We start from the raw sequence: 18,330 nt of genomic DNA on the forward strand, positions 1-18,330 counted from the left end.
GGTGTTACATTTCACAAATCATTGTGACTGTTACATTCCATTCTATTATTATATTTTTATAAGTATTATTACTTATTGCATGCAAGCTTATATAGGCATGCAATGTCAAATATCCTGAACAATTTCATAATCAATGGGATGAAAGTTTATATAGAAGGTCGTCATTATCGAAGATAAATCGATGAATTTATCGACGATTTGTGTTTAGGTATTCGATAAGAACTAAAAGAACGCGTTAAATTCTACTCGGACTCGTGCATCAAGGGTTCCGTACAAATTTATAGGTATTAATGAATATCCAGTGTTGCAGAGCCTTTAAAGGTCATAAGCAAAATGTACGCAATGTGGAGTCATTTTAGATGGCTTATTGACATAGACAGTCAGACATGAAAAATATGATTTTCAGATTTTTAGGGTTCCGGAGTCAAAATGGCAAAAACGGAACCCTTTTAGTTTCGTCAAGTCCGTCTGTCTGTCTGTCCGTATGTCACAGGCATTTTACTCGAAAACTACAAGACGTATATCAATGAAATTTGGAGTACAGTTGACTTGTTAAAGCCGCTATTTAGTTTTGTAGTTAAATTACAAAAATAAATATTTATAGGGGGGACACTCCATACACGTAACAGAAATTGAAAAAAAATATATATTTTTTATCTCGCATCAACGTGTGGCACATAGTTCGACAGCTCTTTTGAAAATATAGTGAGGTTTCTTAAAAACTTATTTGATTAAATGAAGATTTCCGGAAATAATCGCTCCCAAAATAGCAAAAATTGTGTCCCTCCCTCTATCTTGTGAACCGTTTGTCCAAAAAATATGGAAAGATAACGCTTAATAAATACTTTCAACGAAAATTGGTTTCAATTTAGATGAATGATTGGTCTCGCGCGCTCGCTCGACTAGATACCGCGCTACCTAAAAACAAAAGGTTCGTGAATGCGGCAACTCAATATTGTAGTGTGCGTAAGAACGGTGTAAGACAATTTGCAAGGATGCTAGTGTGCGTGACGAATTGTGTTGCCAGCTGCTCCACTGTTACCCGAATTATTGGGAAAATAAATTATTCTGTGGTCTATTAAGTTACTGGTTACAAAATGTATCTTGGAAATACTTAGAAATAAGAAGTAATTAAAGAGTGAATGTATTAATATGTTTGTGTATAGGTTAGGCGTAGGTTTCTTTTTAAAAATGGTAGGTATGATCAGGCCTCAATTTTAATTAAAATATATTATATATGTCGTAAGATAGGACTTAGAGAGCCGGGATCCGACCCTAACATGATCAATGTGGGCATAACAAGTGGGATTCGGGCAGAGAATGAAACTATTTTGAAGAACTAACAAAAGTCCACTAATTGTGGTCAAGATAAACCAAAACAATACGACACTCGTTCACTGAAATCTTAGAAATGCAGCTATATGGCAACACTGGCGTTTAATAAGTGCCATAATGCCAATCCTTAATAAACCACAGATAGTAATGACCATACAAGGACCATACTTACTCATAATTCTACACGGCCATCGAAAGACACACGTCCTCGTGTTTAATCTGCAACAATCGACACAAAACAAAATAAAATTACGCGCACACACACACACACACACACACACACACACACACACACACACACACACACAAATCAAAATCAGTAACAATGGTATTAGACATTATTCTGATAAATTCCACATAGTATTACTTAAAGATGAGTGAAAACGAGAGAGAGACAGAAAGAGATAGAGAGAGCCAACCATTATTCCAGTCATGCTTATTTCAGCAGCAATTTTTATTTTTCTATTTTCCTTTCATTCTTATGGCTCTCTTGCGAGTCATCCCTGTGACTCCGCTACTAGTCATCCCTGTGACATTCTTACAAGTCATCTCTGTGACTTCCCTACCAGTCATCCCTGTGACTTCCCTACCAGTCATCCCTGTGACTTACCTACGAGTCATCCCTGTGGCTCCTACCAGTCATCCCTGTGACTTCCCTACCAGTCATCCCTGTGACTTCCCTACCAGTCATCCCTGTGACTTACCTACGAGTCATCCCTGTGGCTCCTACCAGTCATCCCTGTGACTTCCCTATCAGTCATCCCTGTGACTTACCTACGAGTCATCCTGTGGCTCCTACCAGTCATCCCTGTGACTTCCCTATCAGTCATCCCTGTGACTTACCTACGAGTCATCCCTGTGGCTCCTACCAGTCATCCCTGTGACTTCCCTACCAGTCATCCCTGTGACATATCTATGAGTCATCCCTGTGGCTCCTACCAGTCATCCCTGTGACTTCCCTACCAGTCATCCCTGTGACATACCTATGAGTCATCCCTGTGGCTCCTACCAGTCATCCCTGTGACTTCCCTACCAGTCATCCCTGTGACTTACCTACGAGTCATCCCTGTGGCTCCTACCAGTCATCCCTGTGACTTCCCTATCAGTCATCCCTGTGACTTACCTACGAGTCATCCCTGTGGCTCCTACCAGTCATCCCTGTGACTTCCCTATCAGTCATCCCTGTGACTTACTTTTATATGTTATACTTTGAAATGATTCTGCTAAACTTATTTAACAAACCCCTGACTAGGTAAACACAAAAATTAGAAGTAAAATTTCAGAGATTGATAATGCGTAAGTAATTTATTTATCGTAAAAAATATATTTCACTCGAGCCTTTGGCCCGCGAGTTATACCACTTGTACCTCTATGGAAAGAATAACGTTGAAACGCGCTGAATGCTGACAAACTTGAGCGTTCGCTTGTGATGAGCATTCCAGCAAATGTTAAATTACAGGTAAAAGCGAACACTAAGCAGAAGCGTTTTAGCGAGCATTCAAGCGGAACGACGGAAAATTTGCTTCGCCGACAAACAATTATATTTTTGACGAGCATTTACATTGGCTTATGCTCTGCTCTGTTCGTTGTTCAGTTCGACAAAAAAAACGGCGAATGCTCGATATTCTGTTACAATAATGCTCAATTTATCAGCACCTTTATGTGAAGTAACAAATTAAAATATACTTAGACTACATTTACAATGGATTCGTGACTTGCCTCGCGACTCGGCTCGTCACTCGCGCGAGTGTTATTGGGATTTATATTACACTATTATATGGGTGAATCAGCTATTTCATGTTGTTATGTTTCTGTCCCGTCAGCGAGGGGTCAAAAGTAGTACAGTTTAATAGAAGGAATGTGTCACAATATACTAACATGCTTACTTAAACTACCACAAAAATGCATGTTTGGCAAATTGTAATACTATAAAATTACGGTTAAAGAGTGACTCAAGATACCGTAACTAATATAGCAACAAGTGACAAGAAATAGTTGGTCGACCCACATTATATATAACATAGACTTCGGTTACACACATTCTGGTTGTCTGTCATTCACATCCTTAGAGCAACGCGGGCTTCCTACCAGTTCACATCGGATTGACGAAAATTATTGAAAACATTTAATTACATCAGTCAGTCTTAACTGATGTCATATAAAAGGAAACATTACTTAACTATCATACAAAACAAAGGCTCCATTGTTGTAGAAAAAAAAGGATGTTAGTGTAAATAACAGTCCTTACCCATAATGTCGCGTACTGGCTTTGCGGGGCCCTCAATAGAACGTTGTCTGTGAAACGGGTCGGTCAACTGTTTGATGTATTCTGTCGCGTAACCCAGGCCACATACCTGCAGGGCTACTACGAAACTCGAAGTTCGTATCGTACCGTCCCTCTCGCTCTCGTATTAAATAAGTAGTATAAGTGTCAGAGGGACCTCGAGTTTCGAGTCTCGCAGTAACCCTGCAGGACATCCGTCTATCTCGTGGACGTCCTACGTTGCGCGATCCGCGGTCTCTTTTCGATAATGATGATGTTGATCGAATGTGTAGTTGAACGAACCGATTCACGTAGTTCACTATCATTTACTCGACAAAAGTATGCGATGACAACAGGACAGGAGCTGCAGGTGGCAGAACCTTGTGCAAGGTCCGCCCGGATTGCTACCACCATCTTGCTCGCTAATCCTGCCGTGAAGCAGCACTGTTGTGTTTCGGCGTGGAGAGTAAGACAGCCGGTGAAATTACTGGGCACTTGAGTATCCCATGTTAGGCCTCTAGGTTCGCAACGCATCTGCAATACCCCTGGTGTTGCAGATGTTTATGGGCGGTGGTGATCTCTTAGTTTAGTTAGTTTATTAGTCGTTCATTGCAACCATAGTACCTATTGTACAGATCTTAATACTAAGTAGGTACAGTCACCAGCATAAATATATGACTATGGACAGCACTGCAAAAACATCTCATCACTGTTGAAAGGCATATATATATGATGATCTAACACGGTATAAGTATGTGATGATTTGTGGCCGGTATAAATATAGTTTTTTGGTAACGGCATAAGTATCTGACACTGGGCTGCTTAAAAATATCTGATATTGCACAAAATCTAAATTATGTAATCCACTATCAGCATAAACATCTATTCACTGTGAACGCATAACCATCGGATCACAGGTGGCATAAACATCTAACACGATACAAAATCGAAAATATGTCACTAATCTGCAAATATGAACTTTATTTTCTCGTTTTACGAATAGATTTTGAATACAACGATCTGACACTTCACGAGAAGAGTGCAGACTTGTCACTGCATATGCCCGTCTCACGATTCAGGCTATCGCTAGTTTGACAGATTATAAAATTGCTAACTAGAATTAGGTACGTTGCGTTTGTAGGCCGATCCAACGACATAAAACGCGACGTGCAATAAGAAACGGTAGGTAGGTATGAATGTAATTTTATTGGAATTTCCTCAATAACTATCGTAAAATAAAAAAAAATAATATTCAATAAACTGAAAATTGACTACTACTTCGTATTGAAACTAAAATAATATTTCGTATAGCCTCCCTCGGCACTTATTACTTCGCTTAGTCTATCTCGCATAGACATAACCATATTGAAGCAATGATTCAATCCCCGCATGGAGTCCCAGATGTCAAAACAATGCTGGGTTAATGTTGCCTTTGTTCTAGCTTGAGTAGAGTCCCACTGCTGTGTCATTAAGCCCCACACGTTTTCTATGGGATTCAAGTCGGGGCTTTTGGGGGGGTAGTCGTCAAGTAACTGAATCCTTTCTTGTTGGTCGAACCAGTGACGGACGATACGACTGCTGTGAATAGAGGAATTGTCTTGCACCATATATACAGGATTAATTTCTGGGTACGTGATTCGCAATGAGGGTAGCAGCACATCATTGAGAATTTCTATATAGTATCTGCTGTTTCTATGTCTCAAGTGGACATCCACCTGATAAGTCGCCATGGCATTGAATCATCGATTGAAAACAAGAATTAATTGTTATTATGAATCTCGCAAACATCGCAAACAATTATTGTTGACGTCTGACGTAATATTATTTTCATGCATTTTTAGTAAAAGAAAGAGTTTAACCGACTTAAATTAACCTCCTTGCTAGAAAATCACGAAGCCACGAGAATATTCTTATTTCAAAAGCTACAAAGAATTATTTATTATGTTCTTTCATAAAAATGGGATTTGTAAAACGTGAGACGGGCATATGCAGTGACAAGTCTGCACTCTTCTCGTGAAGTGTCAGATCGTTGTATTCAAAATCTATTCGTAAAACGAGAAAATAAAGTTCATATTTGCAGATTAGTGACATATTTTCGATTTTGTATCGTGTTAGATGTTTATGCCACCTGTGATCCGATGGTTATGCGTTCACAGTGAATAGATGTTTATGCTGATAGTGGATTACATAATTTAGATTTTGTGCAATATCAGATATTTTTAAGCAGCCCGGTGTCAGATACTTATGCCGTTACCAAAAAACTATATTTATACCGGCCACAAATCATCACATACTTATACCGTGTTAGATCGTCATATATATATGCCTTCCACCAATGATCAGATATTTTTGCAGGCCGTCGAAAGTCACATCTTAATGCTGGTGACTGTACATTTAGTTTCATATGGGCCCTGGGCAGGCATGGCAATGTTACATAAATTATCTAATTTGAATTAGATAATTTATGTGACATAAATGTGTGTGTGTGTGTGTGTGTGTGTGTGTGTATTATTTTGAAATAATCATAACAATATGTATACAATATCAAATTTATATTCAAGTAAATATTTATCGTCGGCCTAATTCGTTAACCTGCTAAGTCCATTTTGGGCGAAAATGACTTTTCATACTTGTCAAAAAGTGCAAACCATTCTCTACCGTTTGGTAAAGGAATAACGGCTATATCAGCATAAAGTAAGTGTCTTATGCCCGAAAAAACTGCTTTCTGACTTCCACACAGAAAATCTGCTAAGTCCAGTTCGGGTCTAGTTTGGCACTGACAGTTTATTCGCGACACCACGTGTCTGTTGCGTCATGCGATGTTTTACTGAAAATTCGGTTTATTTGAGAAAGTTATCAACAGAGTAAATTTATTGTGTTTTTTTCATAGTTCATATATAATTTAATGTGCGGAACATATATTTTAATCATTATTTGCTTGTAATTACCTATTGCTGATTGTTTAGTAAAAAGAGTTATTCTTAGGTGTAAGCACATCTCATAATTAATTAGTGAATTGATTAACACTAAATACAATTTTATTACAGGCTGAAATTGGTTTTATGGTAAAATAATAATAAGCAAAATATTATGGATATTTTCTCCAGCATACTCAATTTAAGTCTAATAACTGCTAAGTCCTATATTCAATTTAACCTTCAACACGAAACCTGCTAAATAGACATTTTTATTAATTTCCTGTGATTGGTATAAGATATGCTGTTAATTATATCTTTAAAATATCAAGTTAAGTCATAGCTACCAATGGGATTTTCAAAATTTTGATTAGTTAACGATTGAAGAGTCTGTGCAGTTTTTTCAGTGTCCTGTAAACTCAGTCAAAATGGACTTAGAAGGTTAACAAATTAGGCCGACGTTATGTCAAGTTCTATCATTATCATTAAAAAGTTCGTCTACAGTATAATATGCTTTTTAGTAAGTAGGTTCTTTAGCTTAAGTTTAAATAAATGATGCTTTCTTTACCATCAGGAGACGCACTAGCTTGTTTGCCATCCAGTCGAGGATCCATATCCCGGTACATGCTTCGGTCAGATCGCACGTTTTACAAGTTCCGGTTCCGGTTTCTTCATGCCCTCCTGCCCCCCTCCACCCCGCGGGCCGGGGGACACAGCATGGCCTGATTGACTCTCATCAGGGCTATCGAGTAGGTGCCGATGACGCGCTTTGACTTGCACTGCGCACCGTACCGCACCCCGTAAGCCTGCTGCAGCCTGCGCGACACGCCCAGCGTCACGCGGGCAGCCTCCCCAGCAGCGCCACCTGTCCCAACACGGCTTCCGTTTCCGGCATCTCTGCATCTGCAAGCTTTGTGGTAGGCCCCACGGTGCCCCGCGGGTGGCACCTCCCGCAGTACTCCGGCAGCGGCTCCCCGGCGCGGCGCGGAGGCGCGTGCAAGTCTCCCATCTCGTTCGAGATGAGCGCCGCCAGGCTCACGCGCGCGCCTGTGGGCGACAGGGGCCCGGCCGCCATCGACAGATACTTTTGCTGCATCGAAATCAGAAACATGTGCACTGGCCACATGTCACCCTCTAAATCCTTCCTCCAGTCGTACTCTTCGGGAATAATCTCGTCCACGTTCTTCAGGAGATCGTGCTGGTCCCAGACGGCGCCCGGTATCGGGCAGCGAATTTTGAACGCCTGTCGGTATGCGATGGATGACTTTGGAGAGGACAGGGCCTCCACCGTCTCACGCAAGTTGCTGAGCAAGAGATTCTCGGGGCGCGGGTACTGCTCGCCCGCGGCGTCCCGCTCCTGCGCCGCGACGAAAGGGCAGTATGTCGTCCCGTCGACGGTTATGACGTCGATAACGTCGATGATGTGCTTGATCAGCGCCGGCAGGATGGGGACGCTCAGCGGTGCGTCGAGCATGTCCGGCGTCACTTTGTACTCATGTTGGAAGGCGCTCATAGGCCCTTCCAAGTGCTTCGAGCATGCATTCAGCTTGGCCTCGGCCACTCCGAGGAAGACGCGATACATGGCGTAGACGGGGGCGGCGACGCCGGCGCTCGCGGCCACGTAGCACAGGTTGCACGCGGCCAGCCCGAGCCCGCGCGTGGTTATCGACAGGCCTTTGGACTCCGTAGCGGCTCCCTCCATCTGAAAATAATCATATTAATCATCCAGTTTCGCGTCTGTGCCAACTACGAGTTCCTTCCTGCGGAGACGATTCCCACGACGGGGATGTCGCTGCAGTACCCTTAAGTGTATGTTTTTGGTTACAAAATACGTCTCGATAGCGTTCGCGTTAAAGACCTTGAGAGACCTGGCAACCCTGGCCAAAGCAACACTTACTAAGAGAGTGCTCTTCGATTTTTATTAATTTAAATTAGTTGTTACGAATATTTAAGTCCCAAAGTTATGAAATGTGTAGTGAAAGTTCGACCGGACACTTTTTAGTTGGAATAAACACCACTAATCTATATGCGCGGCATCACTGACAGCAACAGCTGAAAATGACATCTATCACATAGTGTTGCCAGAGCAGACATACTCCAAGGAATATGTAAATTAGGAAACGAGCGTTTATAAAACTGCGCCAATCTTACTGAGCATTGAGTTTTGTTTTTGCATCATCATCATCATCTTCATATGTATAAGTAGTATATGAGCCTAGATTTGTTTTCTTTCCTGCAAAATGGATAAAACTCTATCGCCTACTACATCACAGATTACTAATATGTAGCTGGTTAATGGCATCCACTTGAAATTTGGTATGGAAATGTTTCGATCATCAATACGTACTAGATTCAAGGTCACAGCTCTGAAAACGGNACTAGATTCAAGTCACAGCTCTGAAAACGGCCAGAGAAATAAGAGCACAATTTTATTTGTGCTCTTATTTCTGACAGTACGCCGTCAACCACAGCCAACGTGCGGACGTGAATAATACCACAATTGTGCGTTTAAAAATTGCGAAAGCAGCCACCATTACACTAACGGTTTCGGAAAGATATCTTTTTAGGTAAGTACAAGTCAGTATTTTCATTTAAAATACGTAAAAAATAGCAGTTAAACATTTAAAAATCAATAATTTATTGTTTGGCCAACCATCTTGCCAATAATCGGCGGTTCTGGAACAAAAATCCATGGAGTAGTTCTATTTTAAAATAAAATGATTTTTTGTAGATTTCTAGTAATCCTTTTTGCTGTGTAGAAAGGATATATATTGTCACGAAAGACAGATAAAGGAACTTAAGGGGCCTTACAAAAATTCAACTATTTATTGACAATTTGAACAGATAACGGCGATTCCTAAAGTGCAGGTATAGTTACATAAAATGTTAAAATAATATAAGATTAAGTGTGGTGAGAACGGAGTAGAGGAGTTATTCACTTAAGTCCAGCTATATTATTAAGAAGTCGTAAAAGCTTCAGTCAAGCCGTATACTATTATAATATACGGTTTAATTGCAAATTCACGTCAAACAACAGAAAGTTCAGGCAGCGGTATTAATAGAATCACGTCGTCAAATCGAAATGTTGTCAATTATTACATTTACTAAATGGGAACCTTTGCACCAGGGACAACTCGAGGGGCCTTTTTGACTAGCCTTAAGCTCATCCTTTGAAATGGCAATGGCCATATAGCACGGAGAATAGATGGCGTTGGGGCTGGAAAGTTCTCGAGTCGAGACGCGAATCGGCAAGCACAGCGTAGGATGTCCACCATACGAAATGGACGGATGACCTGGTTAAAGCCGCAGGTTCACGGTGGATTGCAGGCCGCTGCCAACCGAAAGCGACGTACGGCTGAGATGATGATAATGAAGCTCTTCTTAAGTCAAATGTTTTTTTTTTTAATCTGTATGATTTGTTTTCTTGAACATGAATAAATGATTTAAAATTTATTTTAATTATCTATAAGTACATTTCATTTCAGGTCATAAATTGTAAATGTAAATAATATTATTATATAGTTGTATTTGTTTGTGTTTACATCTCTGTCAAATAAAAAATGTCTGTCTGTATTATAAATTGCGGCTCCATTATTACCCTGTTCCTAAAATAGAATGTCATCCTTGAAAACTTAGTTTTGTTTATCGAACGCTTTTGCTCGTCTTGTGACAAAACGTCGTAAGTTTAAATAAAATTATTATTATTTGGATCTTTGTTGCTTACATTTAAGTATACTTTAAGTTTAATTTAGAGGTAAAACAGATATCGCTATAAGTTCGGCCACTTTTTCGCTTTGATTTTTGTATGGGACCTTGGAATCTAGTAGTATCGTTCATCAAAGAAATAAAATACACAAAATAAGTTTAAGGTGACGCATCGCTAAACAATTAATCGAAAACAGAGCGTTTGTACCCCGCAACCCGCTCACACCCCTCTACTTTTACGTGGCTTGCGTGTCACAGTCGACGTATGTTACACTGACAGCGCCTAGACAGCGCGCTAAAACAGACAGAGACGTCTGGCAACTGCCCTTACAACTTTTTTTTACGTTTTTTGCAAATAGCAGTAGGTAATGAAATCACGAGTATTTTTAACTGACTTCAAAAAAAGGAGGAGGTTATCAATTCGGTTGTATTTTCTTTTGTTACCTCAGAACTCCGTCATTCGTCTAGTAATGCTTTCAATTAGGTCCCATATGCACCAAATCAGGATCTGATGATCGGATCCTAAGGAAATCGAGGGAAGTCTTCAAATATTGTAGGGACACCTATGGTAATTTCGATATCTTTAGTAGTAACTTGTGCATTTGCTCTTGAAAATTTTCATTTCGTGAAGTGGAACTGATGATGAAGACCACATTTGACCAACCGAGCTACTACTCGATTACAAGTACCCTCACGGGTTGAATTTCAATGACTTTAACACAGTTGCTAAGCAATTTAAGTTAATCGTAATGCATATGGTGAAATGGAACGGGTGACGATGCACCAGGACTCCTCAATAATGAAAGTCTCTGCATCGGAAAAAGCAATTTTTTGTAAAAGGTGACGAGCAGTTGACATTAAACTATTGTATCTTAGATCTTTTACACTGAAAGGCGTGAAAAAAAATATAACGAAAATTGAACTGACTACAAAAAAACCATGAAAATAATTTCTACCATTCTGAAGTCGGTGCCTCAGCACGAGCCAGCAGGAGTAATTGAAGCCCAATATACGCGTATAGTATGTAGGTGAGGTAGACGACTATATAGGTCCACTCCTGCTGGCTCGTGCTGAGGCACCGATTTCTGAATGGTAGAAAATTATTTTCATGGTTTTTTGTAGTCGGTTCAATTTTTTATTCTTATGGAACTATTTTACAAAATTTTATTAACTTGCAATATTTGTATTGTGTGTTGTTGTTGTTGTGTTGTTGTTTGTAAAATCTTGCAAGTGAATTTTGACTCACTTCTAGTGGTCTGATTGACGTGAAATATTTGGCATAGGTACTTATGTGGGGTGGATGACAGTGCAAGTACAATCCACAAAAAGCACAGTCGACAAGAGCTTGTATTAAAAATTAAATTTATATTGTCCATTTGATAGTAAGTAGGTTGAGACCCATTAGACATAAGAAATCTCGGGCCGTAAATGTAGGCAAGTACTGCAGAGCAAAAAGTAAATAATACAAACATACGGTTTTACAGGTAATTTTTTATATTTATCTTTTTTAATATTAATATTTTACTTATTTACACTTAACACAGTTATTTACTAATTTACATATTTTACTTATTTATATTAAAAAATATTATTTACACAAACATTATTAAAAGACAACACAATCATTTATAGCCGTTTGTTAAATTTATTCATTTAGATCTACAAGATCTGCCAATGGCTGTATTTAACCAATAAGTTCTATAAACAGCCCGAAGAGGGCGTTGTTAAACTAGGATATAAGGAGATAACTCTTAGAAATAAAGGCCTTTTTTCCGCCATCACCGCCGGCAACGGTCGGCACCAAACAATTAATCTGTATTTTATTCTTCCCAGAATTAAGATTGGTTTTTGGAGTCTTTTTTATTTTTTTTTATTTCAACTCCAAATTTTGTTACTTTTACGATCATCCCGTAAAATCCACATCGAAAATACAAACTGAAACATAGATCAGAAAAGTCAGGAAAGCGCTGGTCTGTTTTTCTGTTTTTTTCCGTGCATCTATGTTTGTTTGTATTTTCCCAGAATTACCCAAATTTAACACCGTTATTATTCGGAAACTGACATAACATAATTTGAGTTGTCAACGTTAGCTACACACCGAAAACTCAGATTGCAAGCCTACTCGTACTTGATTTTCAGAAACTAATTCATTATAGCTAATCTGCAATCAAACGAACACTTATGCTGAGAAAGTTTTACAAGTTCCATTATAAATGATTAAAATCAATTATTCGGTGCCCCAAATCTTGATTTTCGGTCTCAATCTGAAAACAAACGTTTATTTTACTCTAGATATTGTAAGGGTCAACTTTTTATTTAAGGTTCAACTGTATTTTTAGTACAATACAAATATTCGTAACACCACAGATCAGTACGGTCAGCATCAAAAGTAGCTGCGTATTTTTAAACTTTGTCGTTATACAACAACGTACTTACACCATACAAATTTGGCAATATCCTAATACGACAAAGTAAAAAAATGATCCGCTACTTTGGGTGCTGACTATACAGTGAAATCACAGTAAAAAAAGGCAAAGTAGAAAAAAGCTTCTTATATCTTTAAAATTAACCTTTTAGAACCTAAGTACAAAACAATACAATACTCCGACTCTTTATTGTACACCAAAGTTAAGTACATTCGTTTACTGGCTTTAAGTTAATACAAAACTTACTGATACTTCAGATGCGCATTCTAATACTATGTTGAGAGATGAGTTATTTTTCTCACATTATATTTCTATCTATAATAGAAAAAAAAAACATTTTTACAAGTTTCAAACCAAAAAATATGATCTTTTATTCTGCTCACGTAAAAATTGGCAATAAAAGAAATACTTACTGTAGCTGTAGACCTACATAGTTTTCTTCAAGAAGGTCCTTATTATTCTTATCTGCAGTCCTTAAATAATTTTTCTTATTTATAAACTTGAATTTGTTATTATTATACTATAATTACTATGTAGGTAGGTAGGCGTTTTCAAAAAAAAGTGTACCTTTTCTTTCAAAATGTATTTAATTTTTTCATATAAACTTTATGAGTCAGTTTTGTGACGCCCATACCGAGTGTAATGAAAAAAAAAACGTTACAAAACTGTCATTTTTGATAGGGACTTTTTTTTTAAACCATCGGAATCGATTGTACTTTTGATTCTGAGAAGGAAAAACTATATTTTTCCAAAATTGAAAAAAGAATGAATACGCTTTTTTATGAAAAACGCCCAGGTAATACTAAAATCTTACGAGATTAATACATTTGTAACTGCATATACATTGGCGAATTTTCTCGTTTTCTAAAGAAACGAAATTAAAATGAAGCAATATTAACTTGAGTTGATATTCAAAGTAAGTAGATCTTTAAAATTAATATGGATACATACCACTACATACCCTTGCATAAAATCGATTGACATTGTTTTATTTCCACCTAAATTCGAAGACGGCTCCATGACTTTATTCTCAGAACTTTTTCTAATGATTGCTTTCTGAAAGATAATAATGTATTTTTATTATTTGTGTTACTGCTTATTGAAATGTGAATAGTTTTGTAAGTATAGTCAATGGCTTTTTGTACAAACACTGAATTGCAATAATTAAAGGAATAAAATCGATTTTCTACAGTACCTTTAGATTTCTAAAGTTTAGAAGTTAATGTTTTCGCGTACTTAGTAGGTACTGCAGTTCACTATTGGTTCACACACATACTTTAGAATATTTTTAACTATATTACCTTACCTACCTACCTACTTACCTATCTAAAAAGTAGGTAAGTACTTAGGTATTACCTATTATACTCGTATAAAACTAGAAGCAGATAGGGAATATTACTGCAATGTTCTGCCGTCAGAATGCAGCACTAGCACAAACCGTAATCGAATGCCTTTTAAATGTCCGTAAGATACCAAAATATCACATTATATCAATATTTTTTTTGGAAATATAGCTCTATTGTTACTTTCGATGTAAATATCATATTATTTTGTTAGTATGTCATATGTCATGAACCGTCATGGCGACAACTAAGAACTGACGTTGTCATGGCGATTTGTTTACGTTTTGTGCCAGTGAACTGTAGAAATATAATGATTACTCACCTTTTCTTAATCATAACCATACATTTATGAATTAAACAACCTTTCTTTTTCCTTTTTGAAGATCCGACATTTTTTTTCCCATTTATTGCTCGGTATTATTTTATATGCGATCGATGGCGCGTGGCAGTTCGACTAGCATAGGTCGTCGCTGACAACGCCGGCGGCGGTCTGAGGCATGCGCTGAGAGGGGACTGGTTTCATAGGTTTCATACAAAATACGACGAGCGCGCGCTATCTTATATTAAAATGTCGTAAGCGACAAAACGGTTTTTTGTCGTTTCAACTACAAATTACAATTTAATAAAATAAAATCCAACTTGAATGTTGAAGTATGGGTTAAAACTAATTTAATATGAAAATTGGAATCTTAATTGTGATCTGGGTTGCCTGTAACAAGCAAATCCCTGTCTTACAAGAGGTATCTTTGATATTTTTTTCTGTGCTATAAAATTTTACGAATCGTGTTTCGGCAACTTTGGAAAACAAAGTCATTTGAAATAAGAATCAGGTTTCAAATATCACTTTGATATGTTTTGTAATTGTTGAGATAAACTAGATGTTTTTCACCAAAATGCCCAATTCCTCTTAAGGGAATTGCGGACCCGTGACAATGTAACAAAGTAAAATTTATTTTGTTTCTCTATGGTTTCACACTTCGACAGGTTTTATTTCCCGAAATATTTAGATCTAAATGAACTAAAAGAATTTCCTTGCTCACCCGCGACCTTACGATAGCTAAGCTTATGCAAAATATGCGTGTTCATGCAGTTCCTCCACCTCCACACTGTAAGAACACACAGAAATCACACAAACCCATCGATCACCACCACCATACTACACTGACGCGTTTCGAACTCAACCAGAGCTCATCTTCAGAGTAACACAACCGTACACCATGCTACCAGTTGTTAGAAATTCTTTTAGTTCATTGATATGGTCCACCGCAAAGTAACGCCTGATTCAATAAATTATATATACAACAAACAACATCTCATCCTAGACGCATTATACCTTCTCATAGTCATAGGTAATAAAGAGTAATATACATATATACAAACATAATTAAACTTTATGATGGGCCTCGGAAGGATAAATAATCGATAAAAACGGGTAGATTCTTCATGCAATGATGATCAAACATCACTTCTAGGTAAGTTTATTAGATCATTCACGCATCAAGGTTAACAATGATGCATTCTAGCCTCGCATAGCTGCATTGCATGTTAATGCCGAGCCGAGTTGCCAATCCGATCGTACTCCTTTCTGCTAGAGAAAAACAGAGATATATGACGAACACCACCTGAACACGAAATTGTAGACTTAACTTTGATTCGGCCGAAATTCTCAAATTTATTCAAAGAAATCTAACAAAATTTGCATTGAATTACTTAGGTATCAACACCATTCGTTTTGGCTAGTTTAAATATTATCACTGAGATAACCGTTGGACCTGTGAACCATTAGGTACAGAAGGCTCAGGCGTAGCAATGAAAGATAGTTAATTCGAGAACCTTCCAAGAAGGTAGTTTGAGTGAGTCACTACATTCCGTTTAAGGAACATAAATTTAGTATGTACAATTACATTGGCAATTAGTTTAGTGAACGGGAAGCTGCCATCTGATTAATGGCTAGAAACATTAGAGCATTTTAGGAAGGAGCCTGTCTTTAACATTCCAGATCCGAAACGATATAGCTTGAATAAGAATTTCTTGATTGGAAAAATATCGCTAGATGGCATTAGTATCGTGATCGTGAGCTACGTTTGACGTTTATAGTCTTGATTGGCTCATTTAGTTAATTACCCGATCATAAACGTCAAACCTGCGGACCTTAAGGCACTAACGCCATCTAGTCTGTCTCACAGACCTTTATTAAATAAAACCGAATAGGGTTAACTTAGTTTTTAAATAAGCATTACAATACTTAATTCCAGTCTTAGCAGCGTTTTTCCCAGAGAAATGTGCTGTGCGAGGATGTGTAAATGAAGCGTTTCTATTGGTTAATGAAAAACATAACCCTCGCAACACATCCTCGCACGGTATTGGTGGAAACGCTGCTTTAAGGTAACCTAAAACAAAGGAAGTCGCACAGTTAAGAAATCAATGCACTTAAACTGCCATTTTGAACCTTTAAGCCATGTACAGTTTAAAAAAAAAGAAATTTGAGATAAAATTCCTGGTAGATGACGCGTCTTGATTGATGACTGCGCGGTTTCTAACCGACTGCTTATGCTGCAGTCAAAACAACAGTCGAGTGGGGTTCCGACAACTGATAGATCCATCTACTCGATGAAGTTATCTGATCAAATTTCTACTCTCATGATGACAATTAATGGATAAGCATGAAACATAACGAAACAGGCGACATTTCGGCGCAACAAAGAATAAAAACAACTCTATAAATTGTATAACATGATCTTTTTACAGGCATTTAACAAGTTAATCATCTATCCCGGTGCCTTTCGGTAATCAAACATTACGAATCTAATTTAACTTAGGCACTTCTAGCAGTTGGAATGACTTGAGATTTGGTATACCTACGTATTAAATACTTAACTTCAAATCTAGGGTGAATGGGCGTTTATTAGACAAGCGCAAGCGTGCGCCATTTAGTCAACAACTTCGCTTACCATCAGGCGTGGTTGTGGTGGGAATTTGTTCCTTATAGACTCACGAGGTTGAACAATATATATTTTTTTAAATAACTTTTTTTATTTTTTAGCTTTAGATTAGATGTTTTTAGTCAGATTGGCGACTGAAAATCTCATACTCATCGACTACGTTGTAATAATTTTATATATCCCTATATCTTTTTATATGTCGATAACTAAAAAAATCTTTTATTTTATTATTATATTAAAATCATGCACGCGTCGCGTTTTCGTTCTGTGAAGGCTTTTTTAGTCTCAACGTTCAGTTATCCTTCTTTTATCTTTCCATTGTAGTGTCTGCTCTTGTTTCTTTTGTCCTGTCAATCGTTCAAAGGTTAACTGGAAGAGATCCCTTTAAGGGATAAGTTGACCTTTAAACATCTCTTTCTCTAGTTAACTGTAATTTTAATATGTTTTATGTACAATAAAGTTACAATACAATACTATATCAGTACTGATACAGTCCCCAAGGACAGCGTCTACAAATAGCGACACGGCGTCACCTTACCAGGCGCTGGGGCGCGGCGGAAGTAAGGGCCGTTCCGAAATTGGGGAAGCTGCGGGGATCGCTTAAGCACATTATTAATAGGGAACTCTGCGCAGATTGTTTTTGAGTCAAATGGGAGAGTATTTATTTACCTACGAAACGTTCTCGGGAAAATTATGAGAACTTGGTAAGTCAGTCTTCGTTACTGTTGTTGGCAACACAGCTTTAAGGTTGGCAGAATTTTCGTCTCATTCATATCAGATCCGATCCGATAAGATAAGACAAATTTGTGTTCCTTATTTGCTTTTTCATTCACTGTGTAAGTGTTGGTATTTTTTAAGAAATCTTCATCCCAGTGTACAGATTTTTCTTGTGAAGAGCAACAATAATCTACAGTCCACGGTTCCCAACAGTTACAATATGAAAAGTAATAACTAGCAATAGCTAAATTTGCCAGCCAATGACGAATAAAAAAGAAAAATAAGAGGTATGCATAAATATGTGGTGAAGGATGTTTAGATATTTCGTCTGTTGGATTGTCGATAGCTTTTCTTGTTTATTTTATAGCATTAGAAAAGGTTACAAAAAAACCTTTGAAAATAGTATCTTATGAAACTAAAATGATGCGAAATGACAATATCCTTTGCTATTATAATTGTTACGTATTTGCTTTGATTTTTCTAATCTGTTTTTTAAATAAAAAGACACGTTGAACCTTCCTTCAAATGTCAAATAAACGATGTGTCGGAATAACTTCAGTAAGTATCTTTGAAAAAAAAACAACGATTTAATAGTAAATAACTTTATATTAAACCTAATTTGGTTGAGATCTAAGGCACTTGAACTGGTATATGTACAATCAAGCAAATATATTTTACATAGAA

At 37.7% G+C, this 18,330-nt stretch overlaps 1 protein-coding gene across 2 annotated transcripts; it reads right to left on the bottom strand.

The window, feature by feature from the left end:
* Positions 1-1,220: 1,220 nt before the first annotated feature.
* On the bottom strand, positions 1,221-8,549 carry LOC141444691 (uncharacterized). 2 transcript variants are annotated; one of them, XR_012453202.1, is made up of 3 exons: positions 8,411-8,549; positions 7,082-8,215; positions 1,221-1,554 (listed from the first exon to the last, which is right to left on the bottom strand). XR_012453202.1 is itself a non-coding variant. In XM_074110282.1 (2 exons), exon 2 carries the CDS (start codon positions 8,213-8,215, stop codon positions 7,349-7,351), a length of 867 nt encoding a protein of 288 aa, XP_073966383.1. In that variant the 5' UTR covers positions 8,411-8,549; the 3' UTR covers positions 6,663-7,348. The 2 variants fall into 2 exon arrangements, 1 of the variants encoding a protein (XP_073966383.1); XM_074110282.1 differs by lacking the exon at positions 1,221-1,554 and having other exon boundaries at positions 6,663-8,215.
* Between the last annotated feature and the right edge of the window lie 9,781 nt (positions 8,550-18,330).

Source organism: Choristoneura fumiferana, chromosome 30 (assembly GCF_025370935.1).
Source record: "Choristoneura fumiferana chromosome 30, NRCan_CFum_1, whole genome shotgun sequence".
NCBI lineage: Eukaryota > Metazoa > Arthropoda > Insecta > Lepidoptera > Tortricidae > Choristoneura > Choristoneura fumiferana.

What these genes read in the sequence shown, in the direction of transcription:
- LOC141444691 (XM_074110282.1), bottom strand. Translation starts at nt 8,215, where the DNA reads ATGGAGGGAGCCGCTACGGAGTCCAAAGGCCTGTCGATAACCACGCGC.